The following is a 14811-nucleotide window of genomic DNA, read 5'->3' as shown; positions in this document are numbered from 1 at the left end:
CCCGAGGTGGTTTTATGACGTCGGGTGAGAACTGACTCAAGGCTGCTTGCAGCCATGGTGCTCGGAGGAAAGAAACTGTCACTTCAAGGAAAAGCCTGGCCCAGCGTCTGCGTGTTGCTGAGGCCTGGGCAGAAGAGACACTTGCTAGCGCTGCATTTGCAATAAGTGCTTGATTGCATCTTTGCAGTGGGGCCTGGTCCCAAGCCCATTGAAATCAGTGGCAAGGCTTTGGATTTTCTGATTTGCATCAGCACTAAGGAAAAAAAAATCTGTCCTTCTCCCTTTTCAGCGCCTCTGCTGCAGAGACGGGGTTAGTCAGCTTCCTGCTCTCACCCTCACTTGGGGAACTTCGTGTCTTACAAAATGTGTGCACAGAAGTGAGCGACACACAACTCACGCAGCTGGCATGAGCTGGATTCTGCGGCTAGCCTGGGGTCAATCTGGCTTTACCTCTGGGCTCAGGCTTTGTGCGGCTGGGGCCGGCAGCGTCGCTGTGGAAGAACCCGCTCTGCGTTAGCCAGTCTGGGCCCATGGCCGCTGGAGGCTCAGCTCTGGCACAGCGACGCCTCTGTTCCACCCAGGGGGGATCGTACCGGGCTGGGCAGTTCCCCCCACGGAGCCCAGGCGCCCGCCTGCTGTCTGGCCAAGGCTGGAAGCTGTGTGAGTTCCTGCTGCTCCTGGGGGGGCCAGGTTGGCAGAATGGTTCAGCTCCCCGTGAGCACAATGGCGAACCCTTTTCCCGAGGCACAGAGCGTGGGGGGGTGTTTGAGGCTGGTTCCCAGCTTGGGGGCCTGGCTGTGTGAACCCTCACCCTGGGGGCAGAAGGCCGCTCGCTCACCTGTCAGCCGCCCCCGCCTGCTATTCTGGGCTCTGCGGGGAAGGGGCTGACTCAAACCCAGCCTAGAGCTGCTCGCAGCAGGTACTTTCAGGGTAGGCCATTTACATAGCAGGCAGCGAACCTTCCTCTGCACAGCCCTGGGCGGGGGCGGGGGCTGCCCCAGCCGCTCCCAGGGAGAGGTACAGGCCGCGGTGGGGCTAGCACCCCAGGGAGCCCTGAGCTTCAGCGCTCAGCCTGGCCCCTGCCCCGCGTCGCCCCTTGAACCCCCGGGGCCCAGGGCTCGGCCCTGCCGTCCCCCAGCCGCTGCTGCCAAGAGGTGGCCAAGACCCTGCTGCCTTTGCACCCCGCCCCCACCCCGCGCTCGTCCCAGCCCCCGGAGCGACATCTGCATCCTGTGCAGCTTGGTACGGGCCAGGGGCCAGCCCCAAAGGGGAACTGTCTCCCCAGGGCAGCGGGCGAGACTGGCCTCCCGGCCTGTGGTTTCCTCCCCTCGCGGTGCCCAGTGAACGTGCGCCCGCTGCAGCCGCCAGTTTTCCTTCTCCCTGTTGCGAAACAAATGGCAGCTCTAGGAGCCAGGACTCCTGGGTTCTCTGCGGGGCTCTGGCCTGGGCTCGCCAGCCCCTTAGGAACACGTCACTGCTCTGCTGCCACTTACGCAGTCGTGGCCTCCCCGGCACCCGGCTCAGCATCTTCCCCGACCAGAGCGGGGGGGTCGGCTAATGCCCCCGAGCAGCCCCCCAATCCCCCCCCCAGCAGCAGCCCTCTGCACCACGTAAAAAAACATTTATTGGACACACGGTTGCCAACACACGGCTCTTCCTGTACAAAACCCTCTTCACACAAACACCAGTTTGATGGGGGGAGGGGGGGCGAGAGAATCCAACCCCCAGCACTGCACCGGGGGCGGGGGGAGCCTTTGTTACAGCCCCACGCAAGCAGCTGCAGGGAGGGGGTGAGGCCCAGTGGGGAGGGCACTGGGTGAGTTCGGCCACATCCTGCCCCCACTCTGAGCCGCTGTCCATCCCCCCCCCCCCCCCATGTCCATACAGATGGTGAGCTCCCCGCGACAGGGTTGCTCCTGGCACCTCCAGGCCCGTACAATGGGGGGGGGGGGGCAGTGGGCTGGAGCTGCATCTCTAGCTGCCCAGTGGCAGGCCCTGAGTCATCCCACAAATCGGGGACCCTCGGGTGCCCCTGCCCCCTCGGACGGGGCGGCTGCAGCTGGCTCGGACTCCGCTGTCGGCCTGGAGCCCGGGGCGGTGCTGGTCCTCACCCCAGGCCTGCAGCTGACTTCCCCTGGCGAGCGCCTGGCCGAGGGGCAGTGCCCTGAATGCCCAGCTCTACCGGTTAATGCCCCTCTCCCGGAACTGGGGCCCCGCCAGCCCTTGCCACCGTCCACGGGAAGTGGGCCCATCGGACGCCCTCCACGCTGCGTCACGAGGGCGCCGGCCCCACCCACCGCCAAAGACTGTCCAAACCCCGCCACGAGGCATGCCGGGAAACGCTGGCTCCGGCTGCTTGGGGGAGACTGTGGGAGAGGTGCCAGCGGGCGCGGGTCCGTCTCCCAGGAAGGACAGAAAGGTTGGCTCCTTCCAGCAGAGTCCCGGGAACCCTGGGAGCCCGGCGCTGCCCGGCACCGGCTCCAGCCCACCGGGGCAGAGGGAGCTATTGTTAAGGGCCGGGCTATTTATAGCCAATCCACAAGGTCGGGCCCCTGCCTTGGCGCCTGAGGGGGCGGTCGCTGCGTCGCAGGCTGGCGAGGCTGGCTCCCCGGCTACTGGGGGACGAGGAGGTAATCCATGTTGGTGACGTCGAAGGGGCCGAAGTCCCCGCTGCCAGGGGCGCCTGGCGACGCCGGAGGGGAGAGGAGCGGGGCCTCGCTCAGCGGGGACGTGGGGCTCGGAGGAGCCAGCGGCACCAAGGGGTGCTGGACCACAGCGCTGGCCTTGCCCTGGCCCAGGGAGCCCCTCCTCCATTTCTTCTTGTACCTGGAACACAGAGCGGGGCAGAGATTGGGGGCTCACACCCCTCAGACACCTCGATCCCTGCGGGGTCGGGACTCAGGCCTGCATTGGCAGGGTGCCCATTGCCCTGCTGGCCCCGGGACCACACCGCGGCTGCCCCAGGCCGTGGCTCTCCCCAGGGGCAGGCAGGGGACAAAGCCCCACTGAGTCTTCATCAGTAACACCCTGTGAGACGAGATTCAGGGCAGCTCTCGGTGGCACAAGGGTCAGCAGCAAATCAGGGACTGGGGGCCACAGAGAGCGAGAAGCACCCAGCTCCTCCCATGGCAGTTCGCCCGAGCCCCCCACCGCACCGTTTGGGTGAGTCACTTGCAGCTGGAAGGGGGAGAGTCGTGCTGGGGGCAGGGCCCGGGCCCCTCAGCCCCTCTGGGTTCCCCAGCACACAGGGCTCAGGAAAGGACCCCCGTGGAGAGCCAAGCAGGAGTCCATGAGCGGGGCTGGAGGGGGCTCTCCCAGCCCTGCCAGGGGCCTCAGGGGCGTCTCTCAGCTGGAGGGAGACCAGGATCCCAGCCCCAGAGAGCTGCTGGGGCCAGCAGTGGCCACCCATATAAGGGGGCAGGGGGCCCGTTCCTGTTCACCAGAAGACCCCCGGACTGCTCTATGGAGATGGCCTCTCTTGGCCACACAGGGGTAAGTCCGTCAGGAACTCGGCTGAGTCCAGCAGGCCAGATTCGGTCCTGCCCTGGTGCCCGGGAGTCACTCCAGAGTCACACCGGAGTAACAGATCCGACTCAGGGGGCACCAGCTGAAAGTGACTGTCCCTCCCTCAGTGCTTCCCCAGGAAGCCAGCCGGTGCCATCACCCCGCCCAGGGCCCTGGGGCCCAGCACCCCTCGGCACCAGCCCGGGCGCAGGCCCAGTGGCAGCCGGCCCGGCCGCGTCTCACCTGAGCACGATGCCAGCGAGCAGGCCGGTGCCCAGGAACAGGCTCCCTCCAGTGACCAGGAACGTGTATAGGGGCACGGTGGAGTGGTCGCCGACACCAAGACCCCCCACTGCAAACCAAGGGGACACGGGCATCGTTACCAGCACAGCAAGGCCCAGCCTGCCCCCCCCTCCCCCCTTGCTCGCTTTGCAGGGCTGGATATTTCTGCGCCACCTGCCAGCGAGGGCTTTACAAAGGCCAGAAACCTGCTGCCAGGGGCTGGGGAGCCCTGGAGAATGACCGAGACCTCCTGTGGGCCGGCACAGCCAGCCTGGGGCCCACCCATCGGGCTGCCCCCTGGCTCGGTTGCCCCGGATCAGACCGTCCCGAGGCAGCTGACCAGGGCTCTCTGTCCGGGTGCTCGGCCCATGCTGCCAGCTGGGTTCTGGGTTGCCCCGCATGTCCCTGGTGTGGCAGCCCTGCCCACCCGGGAGCCCTGGGCCTGACAGACCAGCACGGGGGGCAAGGGGGGGGGTCTCATTACCATTCGCGCCCTCTGTGCCATAGAGCCCGGGGGGGCCCGTGAACGTGTCGTTGTAGAAATCATAATCCGAGGGGAACTGGAGGAGAGAGATTGGGGAGAGGGGGTTAGCAACAGGGACAAAGGGTCCCCCCAGTCCCACCCACGACACCCCGAACACAAGGCCTGTCCCCATTCCAGTTCCCCCATCCCTGCCGGTGACCCCCCCCACATGGCATGTCCCCCGTCCCCCATCCCCGCCTGTGACACCCCCAACACACGGGTATGTCCCCCGTCCTCCCCCCCCACCCCCAACACACGGCATGTCCCCCACCTGCTCCCCCAGGGCACAGAGCCCTTGGGTGAAGCACATACAGTCCTGAGCCCTGAGGCCTGTTCCCCCTCCCACCGGGGCCCACGGGCCCCTAGCAAACGGGCAGGCAGCCCCGGCACCCCCTGCCTTACCTGCGAGCTGTAGGATCCTGTCTGCCACTCGAGGCCGTTGGGATCTGCAATCCAAGGACAGCAGCAGTGAGGGAACAGCTCTGGGAATCGGGGCGAAGGGGGGGTAGCACCCAGAGAACCCCTCCCCTCCCACTCAGTCCTACCTGTCCACGGGGTGCCCACAGCCTCCTGGCTCCACTCGCTCCACGAGCCGTGGCCAAACTCCTCCAGCCCCCGCACCTGCACCCTGTGCCGTGCACCATGCCAGGCATCATGGATCACCAGGGACGTCTCTCTTAGCTCGTCGATCTGCAAGCAACAGGCAGAATTAAACCATGGGCACCAGCACTGGCACAGCTCCCCACCTCCTCCCCAGCTGGGACAGCCCGGGTCCCTGTGACCCCGGAACCTCGTGATGCCAACTAGCAGAGGGCACCGGGGGTGCAGAGTTTTACAGGGATCCCCTGAGTCCATTGTCTAGGATAATTCACTGATGAGGGGCAGGGGAGGTCTCTGCTGGGCGTCTGGATCCTCTGGGAGGAGGTGGGTCCCTTGACCGGGAGGTCTGGGAGTTAAGCAGGTCATCAGGTGCCGAACATCTTCCCCTCGGGCAGGCAGGAGATGCTAACGGAGCTTACAGACTCCAGAGGAGCAACCCCGCAGCCGGCGGGGGTCGGTTTGTGACTAAGGCTCGAAGGACTGTCTGGATCTCTCTGTGCTTGCAAGGGGCACCCAGGCTCGCTGAAGGAATGGAAGAGCCCAGCCTTGCCTGGCTGCGGTACGCTGGGAGGATCGGGGGCAGATTTTGCTCCTGGCCCGTACTAACGTCCCGTTAGCAACGTTCAGGCTCAGTCTAGGATGTGTGTTATGATGCTAGCGAGGCGCCTCCGAACCCGGGGTACACCCAGGAAGCATCACAGCCCCCCATTCCTTTCTAGCCCAGCACCCTCCCTGTCCACAGGGAAACGCGATGCACCGGGCCCTTCTCCCCATGCTGTAGCTCTGGGGGCAGGGGCCCAGGCACGGGAGTTGGGGGGCAGGGGCTGTGGCAGCCCATCCTGCCCAGCAGCTGCAGGGTGGGGCATGCGTGGAGCTGGCCTGGCAGGGGCGGGGAGCCCAGGGCGATGTGTGTGGGGGTGCTCACCTCCGTGTAGCTCTGGGAGCGCTCAGCCCGGTACCGGACCTGGAAGTGCAGCCGGTAGAACCTAGGGTCCCAGGAGGGCGGATACGTCCAGTTCACACGCAGTTTCTGGGGTGCGCTCTCCACCGGGTCCACCAGCACATTCACTGGGGGGTCCGGCTTCACTGTCAGGAGAGGGGGGGGTCACATTATTGACTTGAACTGGGACCGTATAGAACATGGTTGCAATCAAAGTCCTGTAGTGACACCAAATCTTGTATAAAGGGGGTCAGATCAGGTGTCTAAGACAAGGTTATGGTTTGCTGGTTAGGATTATGCTGTCTATATGTGTGTATCAGTGATGGAGTTGAAGTTATGAATATTGGCTCTATACGGTCTGTGTTTCAAACTTGGGCTCTGCTTCTGGGTAACACTCCAGACAAGTTGGTGTCAGCTCTGCCTAGCCTGCCTGATGGCCCATTAAGGACCATCAGCTACACAATGGACCCATTGAGAGAAGGCAAATACGCCCTGCAACTCAGCAAAGTATGCAGGAACTTGCCCATGTGACTCCAGACTCCATTTTGCTGTAATTTTCCACAGTAAGGACAAAGAGGTGTTCTTACACCTGGAAAAGACTATATAAGGCTGATGCCTCATCTCCATCTGGTCTTCAATCCTGCTTCATACCTCTGGAGGGACTTTGCTACAAACTGAAGCTCTGAACAAAGGACTGAGGACCCATCCCAGCTGTGGATGTTCCAGAGACTTGATTTGAACCTGCAGTTCATTCTATCGCTGCTGCAAGCCTGAACCAAGAACTTTGCCATTACTGTATAGAATTTATTCCATTCGACCAATTCTAACTCTCATCTAGATCTTTTTCCTTTTATGAATAAACCTTTAGATTTTAGATTCTAAAGGATTGGCAGCAGCATGATTTGTGGGTAAGATCGGATGTGTATATTGACCTGCGTCTGGGGCTTGGTCCTTTGGGATCGGGGGAACCTTTTTTCTTTTACTGGGGTGTTGGTTTTCATAACTGTTTGTCCCTATAACGAGTGGCGCTGGTGGTGATACTGGGAAACTGGAACGTCTTAGGGAATTGCTTGTGTGACTTGCGGTTAGCCAGTGGGGTGAAACCAAAGTCCTCTTAGTCTGGCTGGTTTGGTTTGCCTTAGAGGTGGAGAAACCCCAGCCTTGGGCTGTAACTGCCCTGCTTTGAGCAATTTGTCCCGAATTGGCACTCTCAGTTGTGTCCTGCCAGAACCAGCATTGTTACAGGGGGTTGCCATGGCAGATGGGCCAGGGATGGGGGAGCTTCGGCTCTGCAGACTCAGCCAGCGCCAGCACCCAGCAGCCCCATGGGGAGAGAGACCTGGCTGGAAAACGAGGAGGGCAGCAGGCAAAGCTCCGGGGAGGGGCAGTGGGGTAGGCGTGGGGAGAAGGGGGGCAGCAGGAGGGGCAGGGGGTCATACGTACAGACGCGGTTGGCCGAGATGACCTGGTCCTTGCTGACCGCGCTCCCCGCCCCGTTGCTGATGCACATGGACACCAGCAGGAAGGTGTCGTCCTCGCTGGGCGGCACCGTGACCCTGCACGTGAATTTCTCCACCTTGGGGAAGTAGCGGCAGCGCTGTTCCGTGGCGTTCTCTCCCGTGAGCCTGCCAGGGAGGGAACACGGCTCAGGGCCAGGCGCAGCACCCAGCCAGCGGGCCCTGCCACCGCCCCCTACCCACGTCGGGAACACCCCAGGACCCGGCAGAGCTACTGACATCAGCTCAAAGTCACAGCAGGGTCTGCCCCAGCCTGCAACATGCGACAGCAGCCTCCCGCCCCACTCGGGCATCTCCCCGGGCCAAGGGCTCCCTGCACACAGTGCTGCACTGCAGCCACTCTGGGGGGGAACGGAGCAGCCGCAGGGCCGCGCTTTCGAACAGGAAGAGGAGAAGAACTCTGTATGGAACTGAAAGTAGGGAGGGTGTGGGCATGGGGGGAGGACGCCTGGGAGAAGGCGCTCGGCTCTTTCCTGAGCAGGCACGGTCAAGCCCTCGGCGTTGGGTCTGAGCTGAAGGCCAGCAGCACTCCTCCCCCACCCCCAGGGCTTGGCACTGCCGGCCAAGGGAGAGAGTCCCAAGGGACCTCCACATCCAACCCTGTCGTGGCGTCCCCCCATCCAGCACCCGGCAAGGTGGGAGGGCGATTTGGTGCCGGGAAAGCAGGCCCCAGCTCTGCTCGCGGAGAGCCAGCCGCTGGGGGGGGACCCTGCCGGGCATCGACAGCCCAGCCATGCTGCCCGCGCCTGCACCAACTCCTGCCCTGGCCTCGCTCTCGTGCCCGGCTGGCTCCATGGCTAACAGCTAACTCCAGGGCTGGGTCCCAGGTGGGGTTACCCCCACGTGCTCCTCGAGGGCCTCAGGGTCAGCCCCAACCGCGGCTCAGCTCCCCCAGGCCTCTCACCACCTCTTCACCCACAGCACAGCCCTGGTCCGGGGCGACGGCCTCCGCTGCGGCTGCCACTCGCACAGGATGTCCTTGACGTGACTCCTCCGGTAGCAGGAGAAGCCGGGCGGCTCCGGGGGCTCTGGAGTCAGACAGAGCTGCGGTGAGGGGAGCCCCCGGACTGTGAGCAGGGGTTAGTGGCTGCGGGGCCGGGCAGGGGGCAGAAGGGGAGCCAGCCACGCCAGCCGGGCAGGGGGCAGAAGGGGAGCCAGCCACGCCAGCCGGGCAGGGGGCAGAAGGGGAGCCAGCCACGCCGGCCGGGCAGGGGGCAGAAGGGGAGCCAGCCACGCCGGCCGGGCAGGGGGCAGAAGGGGAGCCAGCCACGCCGGCCGGGCAGGGGGCAGAAGGGGAGCCAGCCACGCCGGCCGGGCAGGGGGCAGAAGGGGAGCCAGCCACGCCGGCCGGGCACGTCCCGACCCACGCCGGGTACGGCGTTACGCTGCTCGCCCGATGCAGCCTTTGGACCGTACAGGAGAGCCTGCTGGCCTGGACGTTGCTGCAGGACCCCGCGGGCACGGCGGGACCCCCCAGTCCTGACGCCCATGGATCCGGACATGCCCCCCCAGCCCCTGCCACGGGCACCCCGCCCCGAGCCAGACTCACCGTCCACCAGCAGCCGCAGCGAGCGCACCAGGCAGCCGCCCACATAGCAGCTGTATCTGCCCGAGTCGTCGTACCGCACCTGGCGCAGCAGCAGGCTGGCGCCCAGCACCGCGCGCTCCGAACTCCCAGCCTGGTTCTCCAGCTTCCAGCTGACGGTGCCATTTGGCTCCAGCTGCCGCTGCAGGCAGGGCAGGGTGATGTTTGCTCCCACGGTGCTCAGCACCGTGTCAGGCGGGAGGGCTGCAGGAGGGGAAGGGCCATTAATGCAGAGGGAAGGGAGTGCAGTCTAGGGGTTAGAGCTGGGGGGGCCAGGACTCCTGGGTTCCATGCCCAGCTGAGCCACTACTCATTGTATGACCCTAGGCAAATACCCTTGTTGTGCCTCAGTTTCCCCTTCTGTTCCATGGGGATTGCCACCTTCCCTGGGTGTCACAAGCTGACCAGACTATGAGGGCACAGGAGATGACTCTCGCTGGCTGCTGTGTGCCATGGTGGTGCTGACCCTCCATCTCCCCACCAGGCTGGAGGGCAGAGGCTCCCGCTCCCAGGGGCCCCTTCCCGGCTCCTAGGAAACACTGCCAAGGGGCTCCCTGCCGGAGGAGACAACCAGCCTGTGTCAATATTTGCTGGAGAGGACAAGCCTGAATGAGCATCGGCCTGGCTAAGCTCTCGCTTCCTCACCCACCTCTTTCCAAGTCACTGCACCGGGCCCCATCACCATCAGATCCCCCCTTCCCAGCCCCAGAGCCCTCGGCCCGGCCAGCCATGCCCCAGCCTGGGCCCTCCTCATTTCCCTGGCAAGCTGGGGGCCCAGCAGCAAGGAGGGGGAGGGGTGTCCAGGGCTCCAGCGTGCACAGCAATCCCATGGGCCCAGGGCCCAGGCTGCTGGCCTCAAAGGGTTAATCCTCGAGGCCACCCCTGGGACAGTCACCACGGGCACCGGTACCGGGATGCGGGATGGGGCCAGCGCTGGGTTTGTCTCAGTTGGATCGTGGCTGGGCCAGGCAGTTTGTAACGGTCAGAGGGGGACAGCTCCCCCCTGTCCCCCTCCCTTACATGCCCCCCACACACACACACACAACCGGGTTCACAGGAGCTGGGACTTTTGCAAACCCACAAATGTCAATAGCGAAAGCAAACACTCCAGTTTCCCGGTGCCCGGTGCCTGCGCGGCCCTGCCGGGAACAGCCAGTTCTACCCGAACCCACTTACGCAACCGGCCGGCTCAGCACAGAGAACTCTCGGCTGCCTGCTAATCCCAGGGGCCGGGCACCTGCGCCACAGGGACCAGCCCCCCATGCATGGGGCTGCGAGCCAGGAGAGCTGGGTTCGAATCCGGGCTGAGCCTTGGGCAGCAACCCCCCCGTCCCCCGTAAACTGGGGGTAATAGGGCACTCCTGGCAGGGGGAGGGGGACACCTCTCCACTGAAGGGACCACACACTGGGCTGGGCCCCAGGAGAGCTGGGAAGAGAACCCAGCTCTCCTGGGTCCCAGCCCAGTGTGTGGTCCCTTCAGTGGAGAGGTGTCCACTTCCCAGCTCTGTCACAGGCTCCCTTGGGGCAGCTCCGGCACCTCCCTGGCCCTCAGCTCCCTGAAGATACAACCGGGGGAACCGTCCTGCCTCCCTCGGCCCCTTAGGCAAAGCTTCTGGGGCAGGAGCCGTCTCTGTGCAGTGCCTGGCTCAAGGACCCTGCATGGGCACCTCTAAGCCAGGCCCTCAAACGCCCCCGGCACAGGCACGCTGGTGCCCAAGGTCCGGGGGGCAGAGTTCCTGGGCCCTGGAGGCCACGACTGGGCAGTTCCAGAGCTGCCCTTTTCCCCGTCTGGGACCCCTGGGCTGGGGTCCTGACCCCGCCGCGTGGTTTAACCCTTACATCACCGAGGGGCGCCCTGGGTATCAATAACCAGTGACAATGCGAGGCCTGGAGGCTCAGGGGAGACGCACATGGCGGCAGGCAGCTCAGAGCCCAGCCAAACCCAGCGCCAGGGGCTGGGCAGCTCCGCACCGCCTGGCCTGCGCCCGAGGGACCCACTCCCCACTTGCCCAGCAGCAGCAACTCAGCCCTTGGCTATCGGCACACAGGAGGCCTGGGCACTTCCCCATTGCGCTGAGAAGTTTCATTTCCTCCCTGGGGAGAGCAGTGGGGGGCTGGGAGCCAGGACGCCTGGGTTCATTTCTTGGCTCTCCCCAGAGCCAGCAGCACATTGGTCTTTGTGTGCGGCAAGATCCCACTACTGCCACTGGGGTCTCCGCTGCCCCGGCATGGTCCCCGGGTGGCCACGGCCAGACACCAGAGCAGGGAAGCTCGGAGGCTGCAGGCAGGAGGACCCCAGACTCCAGGCACAGATGTGGGGCAGTTGGGAAGCCCCACTCATGAGTCTCTGCGCTGGCCCGACCAGCCTGGCGCAGCCCAGCCGACAGGGGCAGTGGGGTGGCGCTGGGTCATGCAGGCGGAGAGTGGGGAGGCAGAAGGGCACCCCCCAGCCTGGCCCCAAGTTACCCTCCTACAAGTGCAGAGTTCGTTGCAGCCCCCAGAGCCCCCCCGTCTGGCCCCCTGGGGGGGAGGGGTCTGTGCCGGCTTTGGGGAGGGCAGGGTGAGAGCGGCAGCAGCCCCTGCCCAGGCTGCAGTGGGCTCCACACCAGTTCCTCTGGTGCCCGCTGGTCACAAGGGCCCAGGTGCCCCCTTTGCAGCACGGGGTCCCCCCACTGCCCAATCCTGGCCCGGGGCAGGGTGCTCCCTGTGCCGCGCTCCCCACCCCTGGCAGCTGCACGAGTGACTGGGATGGGGGCTCAGAGCACACGGGTCGCTCACAGGCTGCCATGCCCCCCCCGCGGACCAGCTCTTCCCCTAGAGCGCCCTGGCACTGGGCAAGGGAGGGGGGCAGCCCCCAGGCAACACCAGCTGGGAGCCCTGGAGTTAAGGGCTTCTCCCCAGCTCGGCTCAGCCCAGGGACCTCCGGCCAGGAAGGGGAGCAGGAGCCAGCCCGCGTGGGGAGCCCCCGGTGGGGCCCCGCCGTTCAGGGGACAGAGGAGGAGATTGGGGGGGGGGTCCCAGCAGAAGTACGCCGGGGGGAGGGGCAACGCTCACCCCGAGTCACTGGGAGCGGGACGGGGGGGGGGGAGAACCAGGAGTAAATAAATCTCAGCCCCGACTGAAAACACCGCGCGGCGCGGCCATTCCCCAACCCCGGGGAGCGCGGACAGAACCCAGGAGTCCTCTCCCTCCCTCCCCCGGAGCTGGGAACGGAACCCAGGAGTCCTGGCTCCCAGCCCCCTCCCCTGACCCCCCAGACCCCATTCCCCTCCCCTCCCCGAGCCCGGAACAGAACCCAGGAGTCTTAATCCTCCCTCCCCCTCAGACGGGAACGGAACCCAGGAGTCCTGGCTTCTACCCCCACTCCCCTCCCGGAGCCGGGGAGAGAACCCAGGAGTCCTGGCTCCCAGCCCCCCCTTCTCTGACCCACCAGCCCCCACTCCCCCCCCGGAGCCGGGGAGAGAACCCAGGAGTCCTGGCTCCCAGCGCCCCCTGCTCTGACCCACCAGCCCCCACTCCCCCCCGGAGCCGGGGAGAGAACCCAGGAGTCCTGGCTCCCAGCCCCACCATCTGTGCAATGTTCCCGGGGCGAAAGAGACCCCCCCGCCCGCGGCTGCCCGGAGCCCCGATCTCCCCCCGGGGTCTGGCTCCAGGCAGCCCCGCCGGGAGCGCCGCCCGCAGCCCCCCGCGCCGCCCCCCGGGCCCCGCACCCACCTGGCCGCGGGCAGGGCCCCGCCGCGGCGGCCACCAGCAGCCAGAGCACCCCGGCGGCCCGCAGCGCCCACATCCTCCTGCGCCCCGGGGGCTGCCGGCGTCCGCCCCGCAGCGCGCATCGCTCTGCCTCGGGCTCCGCCAGCCCGTGCGCGGGGCGCGGCTCCCGGGGCTTCCCCCGGCACGTGGCGGGCGGGGGGCGCGGCTGGCAGCAGAGAACATTTGAGGAACTGGGGGGGCGGGGGGGCTGCGATTGTGAAAGGGCCGATTGAGCAACGGGGGGGCGGAGCGCGTGGGAGGGTGGGGGGCACCTGCGGAGACGCCCCTCCCCGCGACTCCCACGCCCAGGAGCTCCGCTCCCCCTCCCAGGTGCAGGCTGACGTGGTGTCAAGGGGAGAGGGCTGGGAGCCAGGACTCCTGGGTTCTACCCGGGGCTCTGGGGGGTGTCCCGTGGTTAGGGTTGGGAGCCAGGACTCCTGGGTTCTATGGGCCTCTGGGGGGGGGTGAGTGGGGTGACAGGCAGCCCCCTCTCCTAGGGCCTGCTGGAAAGAGTTTGGATCAGATGCCCCCAGAAGGGGGGAGCTGTGTGTGACGGGGGGGGATCCGGCTGCTCTGCCCTGTCTGTGCCTTGGTACCCTGCCCCCCGAGTCCAGCACTGGTATCTCTGAATGGGGGGCGGGGAGCATGGGTCAGTGCTTGCTTGGAGCCAGAGCAGCCCTTGGCACTGGGGAGACCCAACTTACGCCCCTGCTGTGGGTACGGTCAGGGCTGGGAGGGGGCGACTCTTTGTGTACCAGCCTCGTTAATCAGTGACAGCACCAGGGGACATTAACACAGGCAGAGGCCTGGCCTGCCCCCGGTTCAAGGTGAGCCCCCCCTCCTGCCCCAGCTGTGGCCTGTTAACCCCCTCCTGACTGGGGCAGTGCCCCTGCCCCGCTCCCACGGGGGTAAGACTCTGCCCCAGGTCACTCCTGATTTCCAGCGGCAGGCGGGAGAGCGGAATGGGGGCCCCGCGCCAGCAGCCTGGGGCCAGGGACAGAGTCAGAGAAGAGTCCATCACAACGGCTGTATGTCCCGGGCCCCCAGCCCCACACTAAACCCACCCACCAACCGGGACCAGGTACGCCAGGAGCCTAGACTAGCGTGTGCCAGAGAGCGGGAGGCCCCGGAAATGAGACACTCCGATCATCGTGCCAGGGACCTGCACCCCAGGCTGCAGAGGAAGGCGAAACCCCCCAAGGGCCCTGCCAGCCGTACCTGGGTGGCAATTCCCCCCCACCACCACCCGTGGCCTGCAGTGAGACCCTGAGCACGTGAGCAGGAACCAGGCAAGCTCCGTGCCTGGCCCTGCCCATCCTGGCCAGCCCCGCTGCTTCCGAGGGAGGAAATACCCCCCCAATACGGGGGGGGTCCCTCGAGCTCATGGGCCGACTCCTCAGCGGGTGTAAAGCAGCCATGCAGCGGGGGCCGTCCAGCAGCCGAGCACTGGGCCCCGGGGCGTATAGGAGCTAGGCCCAGTCCCTTGGGCCAGCTCAGGCTAAACAATGGTCATGGGAACTTGCCCTGCTCCTGCATGCGACCGGCTCAGCCCCTGCAGGGGGGGGGGGGAGATACTCTCCCCTTCTCCTGCGCCTGCCCAAGGCAGCACCGTTTCTCTGCCACCCACAAAGCAGGAAGAATTTGGGATTTAAAATAAAGGGCATGAAATCCTGACCTCAGAGCGCCAGGCAGGCGAAGCGCTGCCCGTGCAGCCGAGGGGTGGGTGCTCTAAGTGCCCGGGGGGCTAGCCTGCGTCTCTAGGGAAGGGGGCGCAAAGCTGACCCGAAAGCCCAGCTCGGGCTCCAATGGGGCAGCTCAGAGCAGGCGGACGGGGGATTCTCCTGGGCAGTGAAGGGCTCAGGGCTGGGGGAACTTTTGCTCGTTAAACAAAACCTGAAGTTTGGGGGCTAGAACTGAGCTCACAGGTTCCTCCAGTAACACAGAGTTAAAATCCAGAGTCTGCCCCACAAGGGAGCTGCTGGGTAAATGCCCCAGGCTGAGCCCCCCCCCCCACCTGACTCTGGGGGCGTCACGCTCTCCAGCTCAGGCCCTGGCTGCAGAACAGAGAGGACGATCCTGCCCTGGGCTGTCTACGGAGAACAGAAACCTG

The 14811-nt window shown here is 65.6% G+C and overlaps 1 protein-coding gene across 1 annotated transcript; it reads right to left on the bottom strand.

Moving 5' to 3' along the window:
• Positions 1-1606: 1606 nt before the first annotated feature.
• On the bottom strand, positions 1607-12877 carry IL6R (interleukin 6 receptor). The gene is made up of 10 exons (XM_005280715.4): positions 12666-12877; positions 8916-9155; positions 8271-8394; positions 7293-7474; positions 5835-5995; positions 4855-4999; positions 4712-4755; positions 4271-4346; positions 3748-3856; positions 1607-2826 (listed from the first exon to the last, which is right to left on the bottom strand). Exons 1-10 carry the CDS (start codon positions 12736-12738, stop codon positions 2613-2615), a joined length of 1368 nt encoding a protein of 455 aa, XP_005280772.2. The 5' UTR covers positions 12739-12877; the 3' UTR covers positions 1607-2612.
• Positions 12878-14811: the final 1934 nt, after the last annotated feature.

Source organism: Chrysemys picta, chromosome 20 (genome assembly GCF_011386835.1).
Source record: "Chrysemys picta bellii isolate R12L10 chromosome 20, ASM1138683v2, whole genome shotgun sequence".
Lineage (NCBI taxonomy): Eukaryota > Metazoa > Chordata > Testudines > Emydidae > Chrysemys > Chrysemys picta.
This window is presented reverse-complemented; position numbering and strand designations above follow the sequence as displayed.